Genomic DNA, 26,451 nt, shown 5'->3' with positions numbered 1-26,451 from the left:
ATATTATACTCAAAGAAAACTGAATATGAACACAATTTTTAAGAAGCTTTACTAAAAAAAATGTTGATTTTATCAATAAAAGCAAATGGAAACATTGAAAAACAGGATATCATTTTAATCTTACTCATCCTGAAATTCTGTTAATTAATTGTTTCGTTACCAGGAACCTGTAATTTATGCCAGTAGATGTGATGCTATACAAGGGGATGTTTATCTATCTTATGTTACTGAAACAAAAGTAATCCTCATTTGTCACTGGAAATTTTTGTTTATGATGCATTCGTCATGTTACAATAGTGAAGGATGACACAACTGCTATGTTCACCAATCTGATTATAGTAAACAAGTGATAGTGTTTGTATATTAACTCATTGGTAAAGATTGATCATGTGGCAACCAATTGCTCCAATCTCTATCCTCCATTCCGTGAACCGTAAGGTTGAAACATATAAAGAAGAGGAATAAAGACTTGGAAAAGACTTTGAAAGAAAGGGCAAGATAAGTAGTGAGAAATCAGCAAAGAGAACTCACTACTTGAGCACCATGAAACTGACTTTGGTGCTTCTTTTCTGCATTTCAGCATCTCGAGCAATAGATTTCGATTATGATGAGGAAGAAAGTGAGAGTGAAATGCCAAAAGCTGAGGTAAGAAATTTGATTTATGTTGTGCTGTAGGGCTGGATTTTACCTTCGGTGGTCGGGAATTCGCCACCGACGTGAAAGCCTGTAGTGAACCCGCTTCCGCCTAGCCTGGGGAGCCGTCCCACATTTTACGGGTCCCAGGGCTTTAACTGTCCCGAGGCAGCACTTCCACCTACTTAAGGGAGGAGGTCCTGCCTCAGTCAGCTGCCAGCCAATCAGCAGGGCGGCAGCTCTTAGTCCCAGCAACGCCACCGGGAGCAGTGGCCGCTGCTGGGACTGCAGCCCAGCCACGCCATGGATCCAGGAGGGAAGGTAAGAAGGCGCATGCCTCACCAGTGAGATCGGTCCTTTCTTGGTGAGGCTGGAGTGGTCATTTGGGGGGAGGGGGGGTGTCTTGGGTCCCGGGAGTGGGTTGGGAGGCGGGGGTGCCCCTCAATCGGGCCCCAGCACACCCACTTGCCACGGGTAAAATATCTGTGGAGGCAGGCGAAGGCCCTTAAGGGCCTTGATTGGCCTCGGACGGGCGGGCCATTTCCCACCCCCGTCCGATGCCGTAAACTTGGCTGGAGGCGGAAGGAGGGCGGGTGGGCCTCCCGGAGCCTCCTGCTCAATTTTACGCTGCCCTCATGCCACCATCCGACCCGCTGGGGTGGCGTAAAATTCAGCCCGTAGTGTCTGTGGTGACTTCACTGCACAACACAAATGTTTGTACTTTAGTGCTCTTTTGCAATGTTCAAACATTTGTTCTGACATTCAGAAATGAGGACAATGCTAGTCTCCCATAGCTTATCAAGCTGAAATCCACAGAACACTTAAGAAAAGAACACTGATAGGCTACTCCTATGTGAGTTAAAATTGTTTGCATTATATGGATCAGTCAATGTGACATTATACATTGCTGTGAGTGGTTTAAACTGTTCAATAATGCAGAATATGCAGTATAATGGCATCTGAATAGTGTGAATTTGAGTTTTGACTTTGAGTGTAAGGCCACCACTGGAGGTGAGTCTCAGCCCACTTGGGGTTCCCATTGCACTATATACAACCAAATTATTTTAAAAACTTAAAAATTAAAGGTTGAAAAATTCCCGGGGCTGCAGTTATCTATGTGATATGAAAACACAAGTGCTTGGTGTATTCATTCAAATAAATAGAGTAACTCCTTCATTAAAATATTAAAGTAACCACATATGAACGCATGAACCATTTGGGAGCTAATATCATACAGCTTCATTTCCAGACTAATTCTTTAACCACCAGTAAAGAGCTTACTATTCTGTAACCTCTTTGCTAATATTAAAAATCACATCAACATTCCAATGCTAGTCAGAAGATCCACCTGTATCTGTTTAAATATCCAGGGGCACAGTTCTGATCTTCCTTGATGAGAATAGTGCTGAGCTGGCAGTATAACTCAGTGCCAGTGATTTGCTCAGCTATCAAAGCAAGTGTTGGTCTTATGTATCTACAGCATAATAGCAGCCTCAGTTACCAGAGCCATTTCTGACTCTTAGGTTTCTGTTGTAAATGTCACATATCCATGTCATGCAGGAGTGTTTTATCACTACTGCTGGTAGTATTTTTAGAAACACATTTTAATTTGTTTTTCTCTTTCTATGGAGCAATGGAAATCACAATTTTTAAGGCCTTATGGCTTATAAATTCAGTGTTTCATATTAATATTTAACATTGGGAGGGAGAGGGGCTGGTAAAGTTTCAAATATAACTAATTTTGGTTGTGTTTATCTGTTCTCACTGTATGCATGAATGAAGTTTAAATTATCTTGCTCATATTAAACCATATTAAAATGTATTAATATAGTTGAGGAAGCGAAAATAAGAACTTGCATTTGTATAGTGCCTTTCATGTCCTCAGGATCATCCAATGAATTACTTTTGAAACTTAACTACTCTTACTATGTAGACAAACACAGCAACTAATGTGCACATGGCAAAGTCCCACAGTCATAGATGATCATAACCTGGATTTTTGGAAATGTTAGTTGAGGAACCAATGTTGTCCAGCATAGGTGAATGGTAGCTTCTCTTCCAGTGACAGAGTTCAGCACAAGAAAACCTGTGCATCTCTTTTCAGTTTGGTTTCCTTGGATGAACAAAGTAAATAAAAATGAGAAAGAAGTCAGAAAAGAGAAAGGCATAAAAGTGGTCCTGTTGTGTTACTAAATGTTTTGATTTTTCTCCCACAGGTTGGAGAAGGGAAAACCAATCCACGTGGACATAGACCTGATAGTTCTGGCACTTACCAGCCCTCAAGAACTCAAACCGCTACTGGCAAATTTGAACGCAACGCATTTAAGTCCAGGACCGCTTCCTCTTCCATTAAAGACGCAGTTATTCGGCAGAAAATATATCATGACCTAAAAGGATGCAAGCATCTCTCTGTAAATTGGGTAAGGCGAGAGAGAAGGAGACAGTAAAAAATGAGAGCATGTAAAAACAAAAATATTTGAGAAAGAGAATGCAGAAATATAAAGCCAATTTTCCACTGCTTTGAGCTCCAACTACATCTAATTTCAGGACACAGTACGGAGGAAAATTGGGCCTAGTTTTTGCCGACTCTTTCTCAAACACTTCTGAGGGTTCTTTGCACCCTAATTGCAATGCCCATCAACTTCTGAGAGATGATTTATTCTGTGAGACAGGCATTGCTATTGAAAATGCTTACATATATGGATCAAATTATGTCATTGCTGTCCACAACTAGCATTCCTCCATTTCGGCTGGTTGTAGTTCAGGTGCAGGTTTCTCCAATCTAAGTGTGAGCAGGGCCAGGGATTTCTGCATTTTCAGATCTACTTTCTTTTAAAGTGACAGGCTGTTAGTTTTTCAACATTTGAAATCTTGCTTTGGATCAAAGAATTCCTGACGTTAATCACTTTTGTTCCTGGAGGGGAGTACTCTAACCTGAAATTTAAGAGGAGAACTGGGAGAGCTGAGAGGTCTCCAAGCACCCCCCTATTCCCAACCCCTTTAGTATTATAGCAGTTCTATGTGGGAGCCCATTCTCCCTGACATATGTAGAGGAAGGGGAGAAAATTGGAAAGCAAGCATGTTTGGTTTCCAGGGAGGGTGAGGTATCATCGGAGGATAAGGGCACCGATCTGCAATCGCGCTGTGGACTAATCTATTGGTCCTGCAGTACTTTTTTAAAAATTTACTGCTACAACTTTCACTTAATGGAGAAAAAAGTCACAAGGCCTTTAACAGAGTGTGAGGCAAAAGAAAACAGACACCAAGCCGAGGGTGGAGACATTAGCTGGGGTGATCAAATACTTGGTCAAAGAGGTGGGTTTTAAGGAAGATCTTAAAGGAGGAGAAGGAAGTGGAGAGATGGGAAGGCTTAGAGTGGGAACTCAAGAGTGCAGGGTCTATATGGTTGAAGGCACGGCCTCTAACAGGGGTCTGGGCAAATAAATTGGTGATGTACAAGGGACTGAAGTCAGAGGAACAGGAAGTTCAGGAATGGGGAATGTAGCTTTGGTGGAAGTTATAAAAATAAGAAAGGGTAGGTACAGGTTTCAATAAGTGGATGAATTTTAAATTTAGGAGACCAGGTGCCAATGTAGTACAGGGGTGCTGGGCACGGTGTCAGATAAATATGCACAACAGAGTTCTGGATTAGCTGAAGTTTAGAGAGGATATAGGATGGGAAGCCAGCCAGCGAAGCATTGGAAGTGTTCAGTCTGAAAGTGAAAAAAACATGAATGTGGGGGTCAAATTTTCAAACAGCCGCAGAGGTGAGACCCGAGGCAGATGGGTCCGCAATTTCCCAACTCCAGCCAGCTTGTTCCTGTCTCCGGGCCAAATGAAAACATGCTGATTCATGGGGGTGGCGGCTAACCACCCACAAACGTCTGGTAGCCAATTATATCCTTAATAGGCCGATTAAGGTCACTGTGCAGAACTCGACTGGAATATTCCAGTTGGCAGTTGGGCCCCCTGTTATGGTCAAATCCTGGCAGATGAATGGAGGCGGCCTCCCGGCAACAGACCAGGGGACCAGTGCTCCATCTGCCATTTTTAGCCCCCACTGTGGCTGTGGGTGCAAGATGAATAAGGCTGCAGCCTCAGGTGTACCTCCTCCACACTGATGGCCTGGTAGCTATGGCCTTTTTATATTTTTCAAGTTTTTAAAAAGTCTTTAGAGGGCACCTCAAGATGGAGGCACCCACTCTTTTTCCTACCTACAGCAGCAGTTCCCACCTGTGATGGTGGGGCTGCCAAACTGTCATTGCTGGAAGGCCTTCTATTGGCCCTCCAGCCTCAGGAGCTGGCCCACCATCCTTATTTGGACAGTGAGCATGCACCTTGGCCAGTAATTGACCTGGTCATCAAAAATATCATCGGGCGTCAGGTGCCGACGCAACGCGGGGTTGGGACCAGGAAATGCACCCAATGTCAGGGTCCCAACCTCAGAATCAAAATTCAGACCAGGTATCATTGGCAGATGGGCTGAAACAGGAGCAGAGGCAGATGGCATTGGAAGTTCATCTTAGTGTTGAATAAGACACTGAGGTTGCTAAAAATTAGTTACAGCCAGAGAGAGTAGAGGAAAGGGATGGATTTGCTGGTGTGGAAATGGAATTTGTGACAGTGGCAAAAGATGGTGGCTTCGGTCTTCTCAATAGACAATGGGAAGAAATTGAAGTTCATCCGAGGTTGCATGGTGGACAAGCAGTCTGATGCAGTGGACGGCTCAAGAGAGGTGGTGGAGAGCTATTGCTGATTGCCAAGGAGTACCAGGAGCAGTGCCTCTGCAGGCTTAGATTTGCAAAAAGTTATTCCAAAGCCGATTCAATCATTTGAAGAGGGCCTGCACTATGCACCAGGGCAGCCGCAGCATTGCTAATGCCAGCCAAGGTTTCTGCGTCCTACAGTTTTTCACCTCAGATCTTTCCTTGGTCCTACTGGGGACATCAATCACATCTACATAAAGCAGGAGACTGTTTGGGATAGAAATGCAGTACTGTACTAATGTGCCTCCTGGCTTGTTGTGCTTCCTTCTAGCCAAACACTTGTGTGCAAAATGATTCAGCTTCTGGCAGTGAGACGACTGCTTTCCCCAAACTGGACATGCCTTCTTTTCCTTTGTGTGATGACCTCCTAAGTATTTGCATCCTGCCCTTTGTCCATGATCTTTCTGCCCTTTCGGCCTGGAATGTCTATCAGTATAATGCAAGGTCTGGTCTGTTCTGCTATGAATATGCTCTAGCTGCTGATTTATAACCTCAGTGCTTCTGCACATTTCGATCGCTTTCCTGAGAGTAAGTTTCTCGTCTCTCAGGAGACGTGCTCTCACTGTGGGATCTCTTATGCCTATTAAAATCCTGTCTTTAATTAGATCATCTTTTAGTTGCACAAATTCACAGGATTCTGCGAGCTGTGTTAATGTACGCATATATTGATCAATGGACTCTTTTTCACCTTGGAACCTAATATTGAACATATACCATTCATAAGTGATGTTCACTTGGGGTTCAAAGCGTGCCTTCAAGGCTTTTAAAATTTCTGCTGTAGTTTTTTTGTTCTTCGGAGAGATTTAGGGTGGAATAGAGTTTGTAACAGTCTCTCCCCAACAGTGATAAAAGCGTAGCTACTCATAGCTGCTCTGGTTTGTTCATTAAATCTGTCACAATATTGTAATTTTTCCATTATGAGTGGAAAAAACTGCCAGTTCTGCTTCATATCACCTTTCATTTCGACTGGCACAGGAATAGGAAATTTGCAGCCATTGGGCTGAATTTTATAAGCCCCCTGATGTTGGGGGTCATGGTGGGTACCCCAGAAAATACTTCCAGGAGAGGCCTGCCAGGGACCTCCACAGTGGGACGGCCCCACTGCATCTCACCGGCGGCGAGGCCTCGTGGTGGCATCCTTGCCGCACAGCAATGGAGACTTTATTTAAATATGTTCATTAATTTTAAATTAATGAATAATGACTTACCTTGTAGCAACGGCCGTCCCATGCCGATATTCCGGCCAGTTGCCAGAAGTCCTATATCTTCCGATCTCCATTTGGAGATCTGAGGTGTAACACTGGTGGGGCGGGGGTGGAGTGAAATTTTCAGGTTGGGAGGGATTGGCAAAAACTTACGCTATTGGTGGAGGGGATGTTGGGAAGGGATTGAAGTGTAAAGTGGAGAAAGTTCGGGGGGAAAGGTCAGAATCTAATTTTAATTTTTTTTGGTTGGAAAGGGCTATTTAGATATTGAATACTCATTGGGGAGGTGAGTGGGAGAGGGGATTTAAACTGATAATAAAGTTTCCACTTTAATATTTTCACACATGTAACTTTAAAAATTTAAGTTGAACTGCAGTTGAAGCCCTTTAAAAATGGCGCCGGAGGTTGCGCAGTAGCACCGGAAGCCATTGCCAGGGACAAAGCACCCACCTCCTCTATGTCATCGGGAGTGGGCACTCTGCCCCCCTCCATGTAAACGAGACACTGCACGAAATATTGAAGCCAGCTAATAAAATTCAGCCCATTGTGTCTTACCAAGTGCTTTTAGCTTTGGCCTCTTTCTTTGTTCCTTTTCTGTGCTTTCCTGTGGCTTTTAACAGCTTTTAGCAACTCTGAACATTCCTGTGTTCTTTTTTTAGTATCTGTGTTTCTATACAGCTCTTCAACAGTCAATTTCAGCTCTACTCTGACACCATGTTACGAGCTTACAGGACAACAGTCTTGCCTGTACTGTGTCTTTATTGAACTGCCCTGGGTATGGCTGCCTGCAGTGAGTGCCTCATGGTAGAGATCACATGACTACAGCAAGGCAGGAGGCACATTAGTACAATATTGTATCCCAAACAACAAGCAGGTACAGTTGGCCACTGGAGAGATATCAATCAAAGATTCTGATGAATCACTATAGACCACACAACAGGTTGGTTCAGTCAGGTCAATAGATAATACATGGTTTGTGACAGTTGGAATGATGACTGCAGAAGGAGAATATCAAGTTAACATAAAGTGTCAAACAGACACTGGTGCGTCATGGAACATTATGAACTTCACAGACCTGTGCAAAGTGGTTCAACATGGCGATCCAAAAATGAAGCCCTCGAAAATAAGGTTGAGGCTATATGATGGCCATACTGGTGCCAAGAGGACAAGTTACTCTGAGAGTCTAATGCAATGACAAGAGCAAAGATCTGGAGTTCCAGATCATAGATGGCAAGCAAAAGCCACTCATCTCAGCTGGAGCAAGTCTAAAGCTTGGACTGGTAACTCTCAATGTGCAAAAAGAGATTTACAACATGTTGCAGCACACTAAACCATTGACCGCGGAACAGATCCTAGAGGAGTAAAATTATGTATTTACAGGATGTCTTCCTGGAGAATATCACCTCAAAGTAGATGAGAGGATAAGACCAATTCAGCATGTGCTGAGGAAAGTTCCAGCTGCCCTCGAGGCCTCCTGAAAGACAAGATAAAAGAGCTGGAAAAGAAGAGAGTAATCAAGAAAGTGACAACTCCTACAGAATGGATTAGCAGCATGGTGGCAGTGAAACAACCTGGAAAGCTGAGTGTATGCATCGACCCAAAGGATCTAAATAAAGCTCTGCAGAGATCTCACTACCCCATGCCAACTGTCAAAGGAATTCTGCCACAACTTGCAAAGGCAAAAGTCTTCACTACCCTAGATGCAAAGGATGGTTACTGGCAAGTGAAGCTGGATGAAGGTAGCAGTTTTCTAACTACATTCTGGACGCCGTTCGGGAGATACAGATGGTTGTGTCGTTTGATATAACCACGGCCTCAGAGGAGTATCAATGCAGATGTCATGAGATAGTTATTGATCTTCCCAGAGTGGAAGCTACAGTGGATAATCTGCTAGTTTATGGTTGTGGAGACACAATGGAAGACTACGAACAAAATCTCGTGTGACTGCTAGACAAAAATCAACCAGATGAACAGCCAACAATGCGCATGCACACCATTAAGAGACAGACATGATTTAAAGACTATAGGATGCATTTTATAAGCTCGCTGTTGATCTCAGTGGCGAGCTTCAAAGATGGCAACCCACACACGTAGACTTTGCTCCGCAGAGCTGCAACGATATGAAACAAGGCGGCTCATTTACATGGCTGGGGTGGACCACCCCCACCCCCTCCTCCCCCCGATGATGTGGAGGGGGTGGGCGTTCCATCCCCAGCAATGGCATCCAGCAACACTGTGCTGGCGTCAACACCATTTTTAAAGGGCTTCCAGCCCTTACATTTAATTTAAATTTTTAAGTTACATGGGTGTTACAAATTAAATAAAGTCATCCTGACCCTCTCCCACCCCTCCCCTATTACCATCAAACTTATTACTTGCCCTCTCCACCCACCCCCCCCCAGAAAAATTACCTTGTGCTCCGGACCTCCCCCCACCACCCCCCAAAGTTAATAAACTATGAACTTTACTCCTTCCCACCACCCTCTAGACTAATTGAAAACGTTTAACCCCGCTCCCCACCCCTGTCCCGCTCCCCGCTCCCAACCAGTGTTGCACCTCGGATCTCTGAATGGAGATCTGAAGGCGCGGGAGTGCTGGACGCCGCCACCAATATGGCAGCAAGACCGATGGCGGGAGAGGGTAAGTATTTAATTCATTATATTAACATATTCAAATTTTGATGCTGCCGCCAGGCATTGGGGGTCTGCCACCAGCAATTTGGGGCCGGGTCTTCCTGGCATCAAGGCTCGTGGTGAGCCTGTCCCGGAGCCATTTTCCAGGTTCCTGCCATGACCCCCGACATTGGGGGGGCTGGTAAAATCCAGCCGTGTGTGTGCAATGCATGTGCAGAGAATGACGAGACCAATGAACTGTTAATGCGTGAGAACAGTTTTGTGCATAATGGGTAAGTTGGGCAACTCACAATGTAAATGATAATGCATGCAATTTTCTTTTGGTTTTCTGTATGAAAAGGGGGATGTACTGTACTAATATGCCTCCTGGTTTGCCATAGTCATGTGACCTCTACCATGAGGCACTCATTGCAGGGAGGCATGACAAGGGCAGTTCAATAAAGACACAGTGCAGACAAGACTGTTGTCCTGTGAGCTTGTAATGAAGACTGATGTCTTGTATCCAAAATAACATAAAAATTTGCATATACCCCAGAAAGCAGTTGGTGCCCACCTCAGATTCTTTAGAATGGCAGGATTTTCCAAAGACCAAGAGGTGGCAGATTGAATGCATATTGCCCTTTGTGCTTTGCCCAAAAAGAAGGCTCTTACAGGAACCATAATGACTACCAGTCCATCAGTATGTTTGTGGCTATTTACACTGCACCTTGCAAATCAAAGGCAAACTTCCAAGCGGTACTCGTGATGGTGAGCACTCCCTAGGCACATGTTCCCAGAGTTTGAGGGTGAAAATGAAGGAAAAAGGAGACTGATAAAAGGGTCTATTTCCCTTTACTTTGCAGCCAGATAATGCTTATTCCCCAAGAAAAATGAAGGAAAAAAGGGGAAGAGACCCAGTTGCCCGCTCTCCATTGCCTTTGCATTGCACAGGAATTTCCTCGGTGAAGTACTTGCCTGATAGCAGGCACTAATACTGCAATCAAATGTTGATGAGCCTGTCAAGTGGAAGATCTAAGAGGGGCAGAGAGCAAACACACTGAGGGGTCAGAAAGTAAGTGCCCTTTCTATCACAGGAGTTCCAAAGGGATTTTGCAGCTGAAGGCCTTATGACTTCTGTTTTTGGATAGCACCCAGAAGGACCTGCAGCTGTGGCCAGCCTGATTCTGAGTGCAAGCTCTTACAAAGGAAAAGGCTGTGCCTGGTGAACATTCAGCTTCTGGTAATGACCTGAACCCTAAAATACAGATGGGTTCAAGACATGTCAGGCAGAGCACACTTTGATGAACTCTGTCTTACTTGCAGCCTTGCAGGGTTGACACAGAAATTGGCCCCAAAATATTCAAATTACAAAGTACCTGTTGTATCTAATTAAGACCAGAACAGTTGCAATCTTGCATCAGAAAGTTACATGACAGATGTAAAAAAGTGGTGTCATTTTTGTTACTAAAGTAAACTGAGCTCCAGAAAACAAGTTGTAATTTCGTTCTGAATGGAAGCTAAACAGGTTTTTACCACAATTTATAATAAGCAATTCAGTTCTTCTGACCGTTCTGACATAAATCCTTGTTCATATCCTATTAACATCAATTTCTGTTGAAGGGAGGACTGTGCCCAAATGGCTGTGAATTGAGGACTAGTCTTCTGAAGGAGCAAAGTAATATGCAACTAACCATTGAAAGGTTAAGACAGAACGTTTCAAATCTTCTTACAAATAACATTCACAAAGATTTGGAAATGGCAGATCATCAGATCCAACAGAAACAGTATCTATATACAGGTACAGATTTCTTGTTTTTTAGTAAGCAACTCATCCATCTGATGCAGGTTTGCCTAAAAAAGTAATTGTTCAACCAATTTGTGAAACTCCTAGAAATCAAACCAACGCGCAGCCTATCAAACTGCCAAGTGATGGAAAGTTTATACAATTTGCAGTAATACACATGTGTCTCTGCAGGTAATAATCAAACAGTGGAGACATACAAAACAGAGTTGGAGAACCGTTTTGCACTGATAAAACATGCGATAAAGACAATGCTTCCCTCAACCCTCCGCAGGATGTATCATCTTGTGAATGGTTTCACAGACAAACTAGAAAAGCTTGAAGAAGCAATAACCAACCAGAGTGGGTACTGTGCAGACCGGTGCACAGTTTCCTGTAATATACCAGTAGTATCAGGCAAAGGTACGTACATTTAAAAATCATTTCAAATGGTTCAGCTTCTTTTAGTGTTACATATTTTTCAGTTTTTCCGATTACAAGATAAATTTTGTTGCATCTTTATTTTGCAGATTGTGACGACATTTACAACAAAGGTGGTAGAACGTCTCAACTCTATGTAATCCAACCAGATTCCTTCACAGACCCCTACAAAGTTTACTGTGACATGACAACAAAACAAGGAGGTACCTATTTTGTGCTTCATGGCGCATAAAATATTATCCATTAATGAATAACTTTAAATTCTGTATATTATTCAATACTGCGCTTTTGCATTTGTAACAATACAAGTGTTTTTCCAGGATGGACACTGATTCAAAACAGACAGGATGGTAGTGTTCACTTTGGCAGATCCTGGGATGCCTACAAAAATGGATTTGGTAACATAGCATTCGATGTGGGAAAAGGTTTTTGCGATACTCCAGGTGAGATTGTCAATGTTACTCAGAAAAGTTAACTGCTCTTTTAAACAAGCATGTCTTGGCTCACTGCAGTGAACTGGCCATCCTACCGTGAAAGATTTAAAGAGAAATCATCCACAATAAAGATTTAGTTGCAGGGGTGTCCAAACTATGGTCTTTGAGTCCTGGCAATCAGGCTCATGAAAGCCCAAGCAATTCAGTTTAACCTACAGTTATTGGGGTTATTTCATAGAAATTCTGTTCTCAGCCACGAGTCTTGCTGACTAGGAGAGTCTATCAACAATTCAAGTGCATGCTTCTATGAAGGCCTGGGAGTAAGTTGCCTACTGTCTTGTACATAGATGCTCTGTGGCCTGGGAAGAGAGAAAACTGGGGAAAAAATACAAAATTAGGAATTCATGTACAATGCAATGGCTTTTAACAGTAATAATCCACTATTGTTGACAGAAAATATCTGGGCCTCACAAATAAGCAGGTTGTCTGGTGCACTCCTATTACTTCTTCTTCTTTGGCCTCCTTGTCTTGGGAGACAATGGGTAAGCGCCTGCAGGTGGTCAGTGGTTTGTGGAGCAGCACCTGGAGTGGCTATAAAGGCCAATACCAGAGTGACAGACTCTTCCACAGGTGCTGCAGATAAAATTGGTTGTCAGGGCTGTTTCGCAGTTGGCTCTCCCCTTGCGCTTCTGTCTTTTTTCCTGCCAACTGCTAAGTCTCTTCGACTCGCCACACTTTAGCCCCGCCTTTATGGCTGCCCGCCAGCTCTGGCGATCGCTGGCAACTAACTCCCACGACTTGTAATCAATGTCACAGGACTTCATGTCGCGTTTGCAGACGTCTTTAAAGCGGAGACATGGACGGCTGGTGGTCTGATACCAGTGACGAGCTTGCTGTACAATCTGTCCTTGGGGATCCTGCCATCTTCTATGCGGCTCACATGGCCAAGCCATCTCAAGCGCCGCTGACTCAGTAGGGTGTATAAGCTGGGGATGTTGGCCGCCTCGAGGACTTCTGTGTTGGAGATGCGGTCCTGCCACCTGATGCCAAGGATTCTCCGGAGGCAGCGACGATGGAATGAATTGAGACGTCGCTCTTGGATGACATACGTTGTCCAGGCCTCGCTGCCGTAGAGCAAGGTACTGAGGACACAGGCTTGATACACTCGGACTTTTGTGTTCCGTGTCAGTGCGCCATTTTCCCACACTCTCTTGGCCAGTCTGGACATAGCAGTGGAAGCCTTTCCCATGCGCTTGTTGATTTCTGCATCAAGAGACAGGTTACTGGTGATAGTTGAGCCTAGGTAGGTGAACTCTTGAACCACTTCCAGAGCGTGGTCGCCGATATTGATGGATGGAGCATTTCTGACGTCTTGCCCCATGATGTTCGTTTTCTTGAGGCTGATGGTTAGGCCAAATTCGTTGCAGGCAGCCGCAAACCTGTCAATGAGATTCTGCAGACACTCTTCAGTGTGAGATGTTAATGCAGCATCATCAGCAAAGACGAGTTCCCTGATGAGGACTTTCCGTACTTTGGTCTTCGCTCTTAGATGGGCAAGGTTGATCAACTTGCCATCTGATCTTGCGTGGAGGAAAATTCCTTCTTCTGAAGACTTGAATGCATGTGAGAGCAGCAGGGAGAAGAAAATCCCAAACAGTGTAGGTGCGAGAACACAGCCCTGTTTCACGCCACTCAGGATAGGAAAGGGGTCTGATGAGGCGCCGCTATGCTGAATTGTGCATTTCATATTGTCATGGAATGAGGTGATGATACTTAGTAGCTTTGGTGGACATCCGATCTTTTCTAGTAGTCTGAAGAGACCACGTCTGCTGACGAGGTCAAAGGCTTTGGTGAGATCAATGAAAGCAATGTAGAGGGGCATCTGTTGTTCGCGGCATTTCTCCTGTAGCTGACGAAGGGAGAACAGCATGTCAATGGTGGATCTCTCTGCTCGAAAGCCACACTGTGCCTCAGGGTGGACACGCTCGGCCAGCTTCTGGAGCCTGTTTAAAGCGACTCGAGCGAAGATTTTCCCCACTATGCTGAGCAGGGAGATTCCTGGTAGTTGTTGCAGTCACCGCGGTCACTTTTGTTTTTATAGAGGGTGATGATATTAGCATCGCGCATGTCCTGTGGTACTGCTCCCTCGTCCCAGCACAGGCATAGCAGTTCGTAGAGTGCTGAGAGTATAGCAGGCTTGGCACTCTTAATTATTTCAGGGTAATGCTGTCCTTCCCAGGGGCTTTTACGCTCGTTCAAGAATCAATGGCATTACTGAGTTCCGATTTTGTTGGCTGTACGTCCAGCTCATCCATGACTGGTAGAGGCTGGGCTGCATTGAGGGCGGTCTCAGTGACACCATTCTCCCTGGAGTACAGTTCTAGGTAGTGCTCAACCCAGCGGTCAATTTGCTTGCGTTGGTCAGTGATTGTGTCCCCTGAGTTAGATTTGAGGGGGGCGATCTTCTTGATGGTTGACCCAAAAGCTCTCTTAATGCCATCATATATTCCTCTGATGTTTCCGGTGTCTGAGGCCAGCTGAATATGACTGCATAGGTGTTGCCAGTAGTCATTTGCGCAGTGCCTGGCTGTTCTTTGTGCAGCGCTTCTGGCTGTTCTAAATGCTACGGATGTTAACTCGCTGGGGGCTTTCTTGTAGTTCAGCAATGCAATGCGCTTAGCAGCTATGACAGGTTCCAGCTCTTCAAAGTGAGATTGAAACCAGTCTGCATTCCACTTCACACGTTTGCCATAGGTGGTCATTGCTGAATTATAGATGGCATCTCTGATGTGGGCCCACTTGGTCTCTGCATCCCCTGTGGGAGTGTTTTGAAGGGTTTTTTCAAGTGAATTTAGAAATTTTTGTAACAGCTGTGGATAAGAAATTCTACTCGTGTTGATGCGCGGGTGGCCCTTCTGCTTGGAGTGATGCAGCTTCTTTGGTTTGAGTCTAACCTTGCTGCACACCAGGGAGTGGTCGGTGTCGCAGTCTGCACTGTGGAAGCTGCGTGTGGTTTGAACACTGTTTAAAGAGGTTCGCCTTGTGATGATGAGGTCCAGCTGGTGCCAACGACGTGATCTTGGGTGTCTCCAAGAAACCTGGTGACATTGTTTATTGTGAAAGAATGGTGATGCAGGGGTTATGATAGATACACAACTCCAGCAGCCTCTGTCCATTCTCATTCATCCTTCCAATGCCATAGCGCCCAAGGCAGGAGGGCCATGAGTCATGGTCGGCCCCAACCCTGGCATTAAAGTCCCCCAGCAGGAATAGGTGTTCAGTGTTGGGGATGCTACTAATGATATTATGGAGTTCCTCGTAGAACTGGTTTTTAGCTTCAGGTGGGGAGCAGAGTGTTGGAGCATAGACGCTGAGTAGGTGTACTAGACCAGAGGTGGTGAGCAGTCGGATGGACAGTATGCGTTCCGAGCCATTTGAAGGTGGCTCTATCATGCTGAACAAAGAGTTTCTGATGGCGAAGCCCACTCCATGCTGTCTTGGTTCTTCAGGATCCCTACCCTGCCAGTAGAAGGTGTAGTCTTGCTCTCTTAGAGATCCGCTCGCAGGGAGGCGTGTCTCCTGAAGTGCTGCAATGTCCACATTGAGTCTACTGAGCTCGTTATTAATGATGGCGGTATTCCAAGAATCGTTGATTTGTGTAAGGTCTTCCGACAGGCCAGGACACATAGTTCTGATGTTCCAGCTTGCAAAACGAAGGGCTGGTACCTTCTCTCCTTTTTTTATCGTACTGTTTGGTGCGGTGTTGCAATCCGCTTTTCAGGCAATGACCCTGAGCTCCAAGCACCCATTGAAGCAGGTGGACTGTGGCGGGACAGAACCTTATTGACCGGGGGCTGCCCGGTTTGAGGCGGGCGGTAGCTGTCCAGTGAGGTGCGATGTCCTCTCCCACCAACAAAGGCAACCCGTGGCGCCCAATCTCTACGCCAATTGAGCTGGACTTATAACCTATAACTGCTGCCTTCCATTTTGTTTCGGTCGCTGTGAGGTGACGATGGAGTGACCTCTCCATGGAGCATGCCTGGGCGAATGTATGGGGGTTGTGAGTTGCCCAAGCATCAAAACCCCCCTCTCGGCCTTTATGGTGGGGTCCAAAGGAGTGCAGAGCACGACGTTTGGCACCGGTATGCTGCAGGAACTGCTGGAAACATGCCAAAGGTGACACATGACCGCCTTAGGGGTTCCGCTCCGGATTATCTGTTAGGGTTTACTCCCTTAGCCTTGGACTCTCCCGAGACGCCCACAAGGCAGTGGGGTTGTTAGGGCCCCTGCTCAGGCATAGGTGGATGCCGGTGGGAGGAGGAGGTGCGAGGGGGAGGGGTGGAGGGAAGGGGGTGCGAGGGGGAGCTGGGAAGGGGACTGCAGGGGGGTAGGGGGGGTGCAGGGGAAAGGGGTGCAGGGGGAAGATGGTGCGAGGGGGGAGCTGGGGGGGGGGGAGAGCGGTGGGGGAGGAAGGGGGTGCAGGTAATAAAACATTTCATCAGTCCCCACCATCCCAGAAGACCTCGCTGTGCCTGGTGTTTTGGTTTCTGCTGTGTTTAACAGGATTCCTCATAAGGATTACTAATGGAGATGACAAAGGGGAACTCTCATTACTACCCCAGTGAAAGTGTGGCTGAAGGACCAGGAAATAGGCCAATATGAGCTTACACTGTGTCTTAGACTGCACTGATATTTTCCAAAGGAACTTGACTGGGATGAAACTTCCATCCCCGCCAATCAATGCCTCCGGCATCTAAGGGAATGGAGCTGGAGGCAGGGAAACCCTGAAATAGAAACCAAAAATGCTAGAAATTCACAGCATCTGAAAGAGCAAGCCAGGCTAATATTTCAGTTAAGCCTTCATCAAAACTAATAATCACTGGCTTCTGATTAAGGGATTACCAAAGTGTTAATTCATCTTTGTCTTTCAGATGCTGATAGACCTATAGTGAATTTTCAGTATTTTCTGTTGGAACTGGACTTGAAATACAGCTGCTTTTAGCAGTAAATAATTGAACTAATTGCTTTGCTGTATAGAATTTCTTTTACCAAATAAGATCACAATAGAGTAAAATGCCTCATCATGAGAAGAATAGGTGTCATGTCAGTGTCTGGTACAGTGATGACACCAGCTCTTAGATACTGGAACTAATATCAACAATGGGATTACTAGAACATGTTTTCATTTTTGCTCTGTATTTTAAGCTATACTCAGATATAGAATAAAAAAACAATATCTTTTTGAATGTGGAGGAACTTGCTGCACATTTTCAGTTTTTTCACAATTGTCAGCATTTACATTTTTCCTTTTTATATTTTCTCACATGATTTATATTTTCAAAATATATTGGGTTACAAGAAATACTCATGATGAAATAATAAGCTTTCAAATGGTATCTTCATTTTGACATTAGCACCTTTTGATCTCAATTCTTCAAACCAATGCCCAATATGTCAAAAATATAATTAATGAAATAGAAACGATAAAATATTTTCTAAACCTTTTCAATACATGTGTTTTGTTTTAACTGTTGTCAATTTTCTCACCTTTTCTCCTGAAAGTGTTGACTACTTGCTGTAGTATGTTCTACAGTTATCTATTGTACTCAGTAGTCACTCAAGTCGTCTTTATTCAATGTGAGTCTTGACACTTTAATCATCTGAAGGAAGCAACGCAGTTGAGTTCAGTCTTGTCTTCCTCTGATGTTCACCTATTTATATTGTCCATTAGAGATCGCCTTGCCCAATTTTTCCCTCCTGGACCCAGATGTTTTCGGACCAATTTTAGCACCTCTATTTATACCTGTGAATATCAACTATGTTCAGCTGAAAGGGATAAAGCTAACGGCAGAGCAAAACTTTCTTCTCACTTTATTTTTTTTGCTTCTTTATTTGGAGATACAGCACTGAAACAGGCCCTTCGGCCCACTGAGTCTGTGCCGACCAACAACCACCCATTTATACTAATCCTACATTAACCCCATATTCCCTACCACATCCACACCTTTCTCCTACCACCTACCTACACTAGGGGCAATTTACAATGGCCAATTTACCTATCAACCTGCAAGTCTTTGGCTGTGGGAGGAAACCGGAGCACCCGGCGGAAACCCATGCGTTCACAGGGAGAACTTGCAAACTCCGCACAGGCAATACCCAGAATTGAACCCAGGTCGCTGGAGCTGTGAAGCTGTGGTGCTAACCACTGTGCCACTAGAAAAATGTGAATATTTATGACTGAGATCCAGCTGCCAAACACCACCCTGACCACCCCCCCCTTCATAAAGTAGTGACTTCCTTTTGGAGTTTGGTTCCATGGACTGTCACCCTTTGCTGCTGCACCCAGTGACTATGCACAAGTGTGAGTGCTGCTGGATATGCTATTGTGGGAAAAGGTATCGAAGCCAATTTAGTCCTAGTCTCACCTGACATTCCCACAGATACACTTCTCAGGATGGGCTACAGGGACTGTGATCAAGAGCACAAACCCTGGAAGATTTATTTCCTCCATAATCCAGGGATGCTGAGCCCAGCTGAGATCTGTTAACTCAGCCCAAATCAGCTCAAACCAAATTGAAAATGGGGCCTTCTTGGTCTGTAATGAAACCTTCTTTGTGTGGTAGAGTATAATGCACTTTATTTTGCTTCCATTCTGTGGGATCACAATTGCTCTTTTTATAAAATTTCCTCCAGGTGAATATTGGCTGGGAAATGACCGAATCAGCCAGTTGACAAAATCGAAACCTACAATGCTGTTTTTTGAGATGCAAGACTGGAAAGATAATAAATTAACAGCTCAATATGACAAATTTGAAGTACAATCCGAAGTCAACAAATATCGATTGTCAGTCGATGGCTACACAGGAATGGCTGGCAATACACTTATGGAAGGGGCTAAAACGCTCTTTGGGGACAACCGAACAATGACAATTCATCAGAACATGATGTTCAGTACATATGACAGAGACAATGATGAATGGTAAGTCTTGGAGAACAACTTGCCCCTATTTCATTCCTATTAATGTTTTTAACTGGTTCTGCCTGGGGTTAAAAGTCTAAGAAATACATTTTTCATTCAGCATTTAAGTGCAGAAATTTGTTTGCCAGAAGCACATATCAAAAATTTAGGTGTGCACCTGCCACTCCAACAATTTTCTACCAATTAATTTTGCCATCGGTGGTAGGGCAATCAGCCGCCACACCCTTATGCTCTGGAGATCCCTTCTGAAACCTGTTTGTCTCACCACCAATCTCCCCATCTTAAAAACATTCCTCTAAACCCATCATAATAATAAAAGCAAAATACTGCAGATGCTGGAAATCTGAAACAAAAACAAAAAGTGCTGGAAATACTCAGCAGGCCTGGCAGCATCTGTGGAGAGAGAAGCAAAGTTAACGTTTTGGGTCTATGACCGTTGATGAAAGTTCTAATGAAAGGTCACAGACCTGAAACGTTAACTTTGCTTCTCTCTCTACTGATGCTGCCAGACCTGCTGAGTATTTCCAGCACTTTTGTTTTTACCTCAAAACCCATTTTTTGACTGGGCACCTTCCCTAATCATTCTTCCCTACTTCCCATTTAGTATCCACCACTTCTCATGTAAACCACCTTGGATGTTTTGGTACATGATGGGTGCTTTATGTTGTGAAGGGGCAACAAGTCTTGGGGTCTGGGGAGGGTAAGCCAGCAGCATGACCTTGTTGGAAAGTCTGTAATTAGGGGTTGGACCAGAATCTGCTGGGTTTCCACCCCATATAAGGAGAACTACAAACTGCAGTTCAGGAGGAAAGTAACTTCTAAGGTCTGCCCCCATTATGGCTGCAGCCTGCTTTGAGGGCAACTCTGGATATCCTGCTCAGCTCACCCCTCTTAAGGTCAGTGGATCATATATCTACTTAGAGCTCTATCATTTCAAACAGCATCCACCCACTTACCTAAGCTCTCGTTAGTCAAAAAGGATTGAACTTTGGTTGGCTGAGATCTATATACATACGAACGTACAAATTAGGAGCAGGAGTAGGCCACTTGGCCCCTCAAGCCTGCTCCACCATTCAACACAATCATGTCTGATTTGATTAAAACCTCAACTCCACATTCCCGCCTACCCCTGATAATCTTTCACCCCCTGGTTATCAAGAATCTATCTACCTCTGCCTTAAAAATATTCAAAGACTCTGCTTCCACCGCCTTTCAAGGAAGAGAGTTCCAAAGACTCACGATCCTCTGAGAGAAAATATTTCTCCTCAACTCTGTCTTAAATGGGCGACCCTTATTTTTAAACAGTGGTCCCTAGTTCTGGATTCCCCCATAAGGGGAAACATCCTCTCCACATTCACCCTGTCAAAACCCCTCAGGATTTTATATGTTTCAATCAAGTTGCCTCTTACTTTTCTAAACTCTAGTGGACACAAGCCTAGCTTGTCCAACCTTTCCTGATAAGACAACCCGCCTATTCCAAGTATGAGTCTAGTAAACCTTCTCTGTCCTGCTTCCAATGCATTTACATCCTTCCTTAAATAAGGAGACCAATACTGTACACAGTACTCCAGATGTGGTCTCACCAATGCCCTGCAAACCTCCCTACTTTTGTATTCAATTCCCCTCACAATAAATAATAACATTCTACTAGCTTTCCTAATTACTTGCTGTACCTGCATACTAACCTTTTCCAATTCATGCACTAGAACACCCAGATCCTTCTGCATCTCAGAGCTCTGCAATCTCTCACCATTTAGATAACATGCTTTTTTATTCTTCCTGCCAAAGTGGACAATTTCACAGTTTCTCACATTATCCTCCATTTGCCAGGTCTTTTCCCACTCACTTAATCTATTTATATCCCTTTGTAGCCTCCTTATGTCCTCTTCAAAACATGGGCTAAATTTTATTAGTGCACCGCGCTGTGCGGCGGCGCGATTTGAACTCAGCGGCCTTCCAACACGGAGGTGCTGCCAAAGAGCCCCGCGATATTATGCGCGGGGGCTTATTTAAATAGAGAAGGCAGAGCAGCCACCCCTAGCAACGTAGATGGGGTGGCCGCCGTGTCCCTGGCAATGGTGTCCGGCGCTGATGCGTAGGTGCCGGCGCCATTTTTAAAGGGCTTCAAGTCCATCGCTTACATTTCAATGTTTAAAGTGGCAGGTTTTGAAATATTTTTGAATAAAATGCTATGCACTCTTCAAATCCCCCCTCCCACCCACTCAATGAATAATCAGAGTATTGTTTGTCCTACACCCCCCCAAAAACATTAAAGTTGCCATAACAACCTTTTCCCCCCGAACTTTCTTTCCTTTAACCTTCAAACCCTTGTCACCATTCCCTCACCCAACATTTGTTTGAGCCGTTCCCCACCCCCCCCAGAAATGTTATTCCTCCCCCCTCCTCAGCAGGTTCTTACCTCGGAACTCTGTATGGAGTTTCGAAGACGCACGAGCCGCGTTGGGTGGCCATAAAATCAGTGTGGGATGGCCGCCTTCTTCAGTTAAATTCATTTACATGTCATTATTGTGCATTTAAATAGGCTGCACTGAGGTCCCCCCCACTGCCGGTAATATGCGGTGGGCCCTTGTCGACGTCGGGGCTCAAGGTGGGCCTCTCCCCGCAGTATTTTACCGCCCTCCCCCCCGCCACAACCCACGGCGCAGAGGGGCTAGTAAAATTCAGCCCCTTATTTTCCCACCTATCTTTGTGTCATTAGCAAATTTAGCAACCATGGCCGAAATTTTACAGCCCCCCCCACACGAGCAGGTTGGTGATGCGGGGCGGGGGGGGGGGGGGGTATTAAAATTGAGTGGGAGGCGGGGGGTGCCATTCCCAACGCCTTCCTGCCCCTGCTGCAATTTTACTTGGGGCGGTGGCGGGGAGAAACAGCCCACCTGCCCCAGGCCAATCAAGGCCCTTAAGTGGTGAGTATTTTGCCAGTGGCGGCCGGGCAGCAAAAGTCCGCAGAGCGCCGCCAGGTAAAACCCGGTGGCCTTCTTGTGGGCTGCGGGAGGTTGGGCTCTCCTGATCAAACACCCTGTGCCCCATGGAAGGCCACCCACCCCCCCACCCAACTGAACCCCCTTGCCTCGCCGGGGCCTGGACGATTGTCTCTGGTGAGGCCCCAGAAACTTGTCTTGGTTCCAGAGCCATCGTCCCTCCGGCTTCTGTTGGCTGGATGCAGTCCCAGCAGTGGCCATAGCTCCCAGTGGTGCTGCCGGGACTGAGAGCTGCCGGCACATTGATTGGCCAGCAGCTCCATTTGGCGGGACTTCCTGCCTCAGAGAGGTAGAAGTCCCACCCAAGGCCAATTAAGGGCCTGGGGAGCGTAAAATCCCAGCGTGGCTCCCCAGGCCCGGTGGAGGCGAGCTTGCCCATGACTTTTTGGCCGGTGGGCGGGGCTTCCACCCAACATAAAATTCTGGCCCATACCTTCGGTCCCTTCATCCAAGTCATTTATATAAATTATAAAAAGTTGACGCTCCAGTACTGATCCCTCTGGCACATCATTCATTACATCTTGCCAACCAGAAAATGCTGTTAGCTGGCCAATCTTCTATCCATTGCCAATATGTTACCCCCTACACCATGAGCTTTTATTTTCTGCCATAACTTTTGATGTGGCACCTTATCAAATGAATTCTGGAAATCTAATCACAGTAAATTCACTGGCTCCCCTTTATCCACAGCAAATGTTATTTCTTCAAAGAACTCCAATAAATTGGTTAAACGTGATTTCCCTTTCACTAAACCATGTTGACTCTGCCTGATTACCTTGAATTTTTCTAAGTGCCCTTCTATAACATCTTTCATAATAGCTTCTAACATTTACCCTACGACAGATGTTGTTAACTGACCGGTAGGTTCCTGCTTACTGTCTCCCTCCCTTTTTGAATAAAGGAGTTACATTGGTTATTTTCCAATCTGATGGAACCTTCCCCAAATCTAGGGAATTTTGGAAAATTTAAACCAACGCATCAACTATCTCAGTAACCACTTCTTTTAAGACCCTCGGATGACGAATATCAGGAACAGAGGACTTATCAACCTACAGCTCCAACAATTTGCTCAGTACCACTGCCCTGGTGATTGTAATTTTCTTCAGTTACTCCCTCTCTTCCATTTCCTGATTTACATCTATTTCTGTTTTTACACACCATGATAAACATATCAGGGCCTGACGTTTTGTGGAAGCTGTCCAGGGGACTGAAGTACTCCAGGGCAGGGCCTGCAGAATTGTTTCATTTTAAAATTCAGGTGCAGTATTCTCTCCTGTAGACGTACAACAGAGGTGCCTATCTTGCAGCTGACTGTTGAAAATCAGAGAAATAACCTGATCATCTGAGTCGGTGGTGGGGGGGGAGGTGGTTGGGGGGGGGTGGGTGCGGTGGGTGGTGGAGAATGCAAGTGGAGGAAGTCCATAATGGGGCAAAATTTTAAGTTTAAAAATAAAGAATTTCTCACAGGAAATGTTGTGGCAGCAGTCAGAGGTAATTGATATCTTTAGTAGGCTCATTCCGAGACTAAGAGGAGCAATCCGGGTGCAATTCCCAGGATTGCCTGCGAATTTAGGACCCACAGGACCTTTTGTTATGTTATGACCACTCTGTTGTTGTGAAATGAGAAGAACCATAGCTGACTGTAAATGGTACAGATAAAATATTGCTTAATGCAAAACAAATTAATTTAAAAAATTAATTTATCTAAATTCAAGCATATTATTCATTTTCTACTCAGTATTTACCATGATCCAAAACAGATTCTGGTGTACTGGTGTCTTCATAACTGCACTAGATCCTGTGATAGCATTGTTATTCCAAAAGGATTATAGATTATGGTGATCCCTATGTCAAATTAACTTACTTTTTGGCAATTTATTTTCAGTCTAATAATTTGCTTTCACTAAATGTTGTCTAACTAGTGATTTACTACTTTAAGCTGAAGATCGAGTTTAAAAAATTCCAAGATGCCGATCTGTCCTCAACATGAATTGGTCTGGATAGCCACACTGATTTGATTTAGGTGAAATTATCTGACTGGTCCTTTACTAGGATTCATTTTTCTGGATTTTCTGAATTTAAAATGAATGGGTTAGTGACTGTGTTAAAATAGTGCACAAAAGAATTCTACTAGAATGTGTTATTTGGTTCACTAGCAGAGGAAATTCGATCCCTTAAAGTTAGCAGTGTTTTCATATTACAAGTTTAACATTGCTTTGCGGGGGTTTTGATTTAACATCACTGTGAAACTTGTAGAATGTAATTTGAGTATCAAGGCCAAACAGAGTCTGTGGTGGAGTGAAACAAGATTCTCTTCTTCAGCAAGCCTCTCCTCTTTGCTCTGGTTTCAAGTTGAGCCTGGCTCCAAGCCAAACTGTATTTACAATTTAACTGCAGTGTCAATGCAAAATCAAAGGAATTTGCACAACGCTACAGTTATAGTATGATGCATCCTAAATGCTTTATTTCTTTGGCACTTTGAGTAGTTTATGAAGAAACTACATACCTGCAAGATTATTTTTGGGTATTTATTAATCATTACATTTAGAACATTTATCCAGCTTTCATTTTTCAGGTTTGTTTAAAACCAGGTACTGCACATGGGCTGAATTTTGTTGAAGTGGCCAGGATCCAGCCAATGGGCTATAAAAATGAGGGAAACACTACCATGGCCCTTTGGAGCAACCCCCACCGCCCCCCCCCCCCGCCTCGCCCAATTCAACGGCGCTCAGGCAATTAACTGCCCAGCGCCATGTTCCCCACCCTTTTAATGACGGGGATCCCACCTCCAACAGCTGCCAACCAATCAGAGGGCCAGCAGCTCAGTAGTATCGGCAGCACCACCAGAAGCGATGGCCACTGCCAGTACTACAAGAGCCCAGGATCAGGCCCATCATTGGAGCCTGGACCCCAGGTAAGTGAGGCAGGTTCGCCAGGGCCTGCCAAACTGGCCCCGGTAAGGGTAGTCTTTGAGGGTGGAGGGGTTAGCAGAGAGACAGCCTTTGCCACCGGGGGCCTTCCTTGGACCACAGATTGTCCACGGAGGAGGTCCCGCAGCCAAGCCCACAAGAAGGCTGCCTTTTTCTACTGGGTGACCTCCCCTTGTGCCGGAGGCCCCCCGCTACTGGTTTAATTCCAGTGGCGGCGCGAAGAGGTCCTTGAGTGGCTATTAGTTGGCCACTTAAGGGCCTCAATTGGCCTCTGGATGAAAAGGCTGTCTTCAGCCTTTCCCACCCCGACTTCATCGCGGGGCGATGGTAAAGGATGGGCTCACCGGCCCCCACCTTCCTCTCTATTTTATGGGCCCTCTGACCTCCCATCCCGACTCCTGAGGGCCGATAAAATCCCACCCATAATTCAGAACATTGGCTTTGAATTTCTGCAAAACAATATTAACATATGATTGTCTAACACATTCAGATGAAATTTAAAGTACAGGCTAACCCATTTAAAATAAATAATTTTGGATCTCTGTTAAAAAAAATCCTACAAACCTGTTAGTTATTGTATTTAGCATTACACAGTACAATTTCAAGGCCATTATGTTTCAATTTCAAGCCGCCTCTAAAAAGTAATGTATTTTCCAAAAGGAGCATTAGCACAATACCCCTCATCTCTTGTCTTTTTGTTTCTGCTTTATTATATGTAACCTGATGGTAAGTTGTAACATTTAAACGTATTTTAACACAAGATGGGTAACTGGAACTATTTTAACATTGACAGGAGTGATGGACAATGTGCCAGAGAAGATGGTGGTGGTTGGTGGTATAATCGCTGTCATTCTTCAAATCCAAATGGTAGATATTATTGGGGTGGAGAATATACAAAAGAAATGACAAATCATGGCACAGATGATGGAATTGTGTGGATGGATTGGAAGGGATCGTGGTATTCTATAAAGAAGATGAGCATGAAAATCGGACCACGGTTCACCGCAACTTATTCAGAACAAGAACAAATCCCTCAAGCTTTCTATGACTATAAATAATAAGTTCAAAAACTCAAAAATGCTGAGAGTAAAAATAAACATGATTATTATGATTTCATACTTTTTCTTTTATTTCTAATCTATCACTGAATTATTAACAGAGGATTATGATATCAGTATTCAAGTAGGAAATGTGAATTCCTCAATATATTAAAATATGCAAAATATTAAAACATTGGGCAGGATTTTAGCGTTGAGCTCAGGACCCCAACATTCAGATCAGCTCGGACTTGCTGGCAGCAGGACTGGCTCAGCAATTTTACCCGAGCCAGCCTCCTAATTGGCCACCTCTGGGCTCGCATCCAATTAATGTTGATGGGCGGGCTCCCGATGCTCAGAGGGCTGGCAGCTCTAGAGCCTTGGCAGCCCCACTGGGAGAGATTGGCACCCTTGAAAGGGTAATTTAAAAAATAGTTCTGAGAGGCTGAGGGGAAAGCCCTCTGGGGGAGCGTTTGGGTCACAGGAGCGCCATTTCCTTCATGTGATCCCTTCAAAGGGCTAGGGAGCCTTCGGCTGTGATGGCCCCCGGGCAGCTGAAGTGAGGCCGCCTCCATTAAGCAGGCAGTCTCCGCATGTGCTGGCAGGCCCAAAGAATCGATCCTAATTAAATA

General features: G+C 44.9%; 1 protein-coding gene across 1 annotated transcript; it reads left to right on the top strand.

The window, feature by feature from the left end:
* The first annotated feature begins 463 nt into the window (after positions 1–463).
* fgb (fibrinogen beta chain) lies at positions 464–25,898 on the top strand. The gene is made up of 8 exons (XM_068040583.1): positions 464–645; positions 2,850–3,053; positions 10,837–11,014; positions 11,192–11,419; positions 11,527–11,640; positions 11,758–11,880; positions 18,565–18,850; positions 25,576–25,898. The coding sequence occupies exons 1-8, from the start codon at positions 544–546 to the stop codon at positions 25,838–25,840; spliced, it is 1,500 nt and encodes a 499-aa protein (XP_067896684.1). The 5' UTR covers positions 464–543; the 3' UTR covers positions 25,841–25,898.
* Positions 25,899–26,451: the final 553 nt, after the last annotated feature.

This window comes from Heterodontus francisci, chromosome 1, assembly GCF_036365525.1.
Source record: "Heterodontus francisci isolate sHetFra1 chromosome 1, sHetFra1.hap1, whole genome shotgun sequence".
Classification (NCBI taxonomy): domain Eukaryota; kingdom Metazoa; phylum Chordata; class Chondrichthyes; order Heterodontiformes; family Heterodontidae; genus Heterodontus; species Heterodontus francisci.
The sequence above is the reverse complement of the archived record's forward strand: the minus strand, read 5'-3'. Positions and strand labels throughout refer to the sequence as shown.

Excerpts from the sequence above, each read along its gene's own strand:
- fgb (XM_068040583.1), top strand. The coding sequence starts at position 544 with ATGAAACTGACTTTGGTGCTTCTTTTCTGCATTTCAGCATCTCGAGCA. Across the intron at positions 3,054-10,836 it reads AGCATCTCTCTGTAAATTGG|GGAGGACTGTGCCCAAATGG; the intron begins GTAAGGCGAGAG and ends TTTCTGTTGAAG. Across the intron at positions 11,641-11,757 it reads CATGACAACAAAACAAGGAG|GATGGACACTGATTCAAAAC; the intron begins GTACCTATTTTG and ends GTGTTTTTCCAG.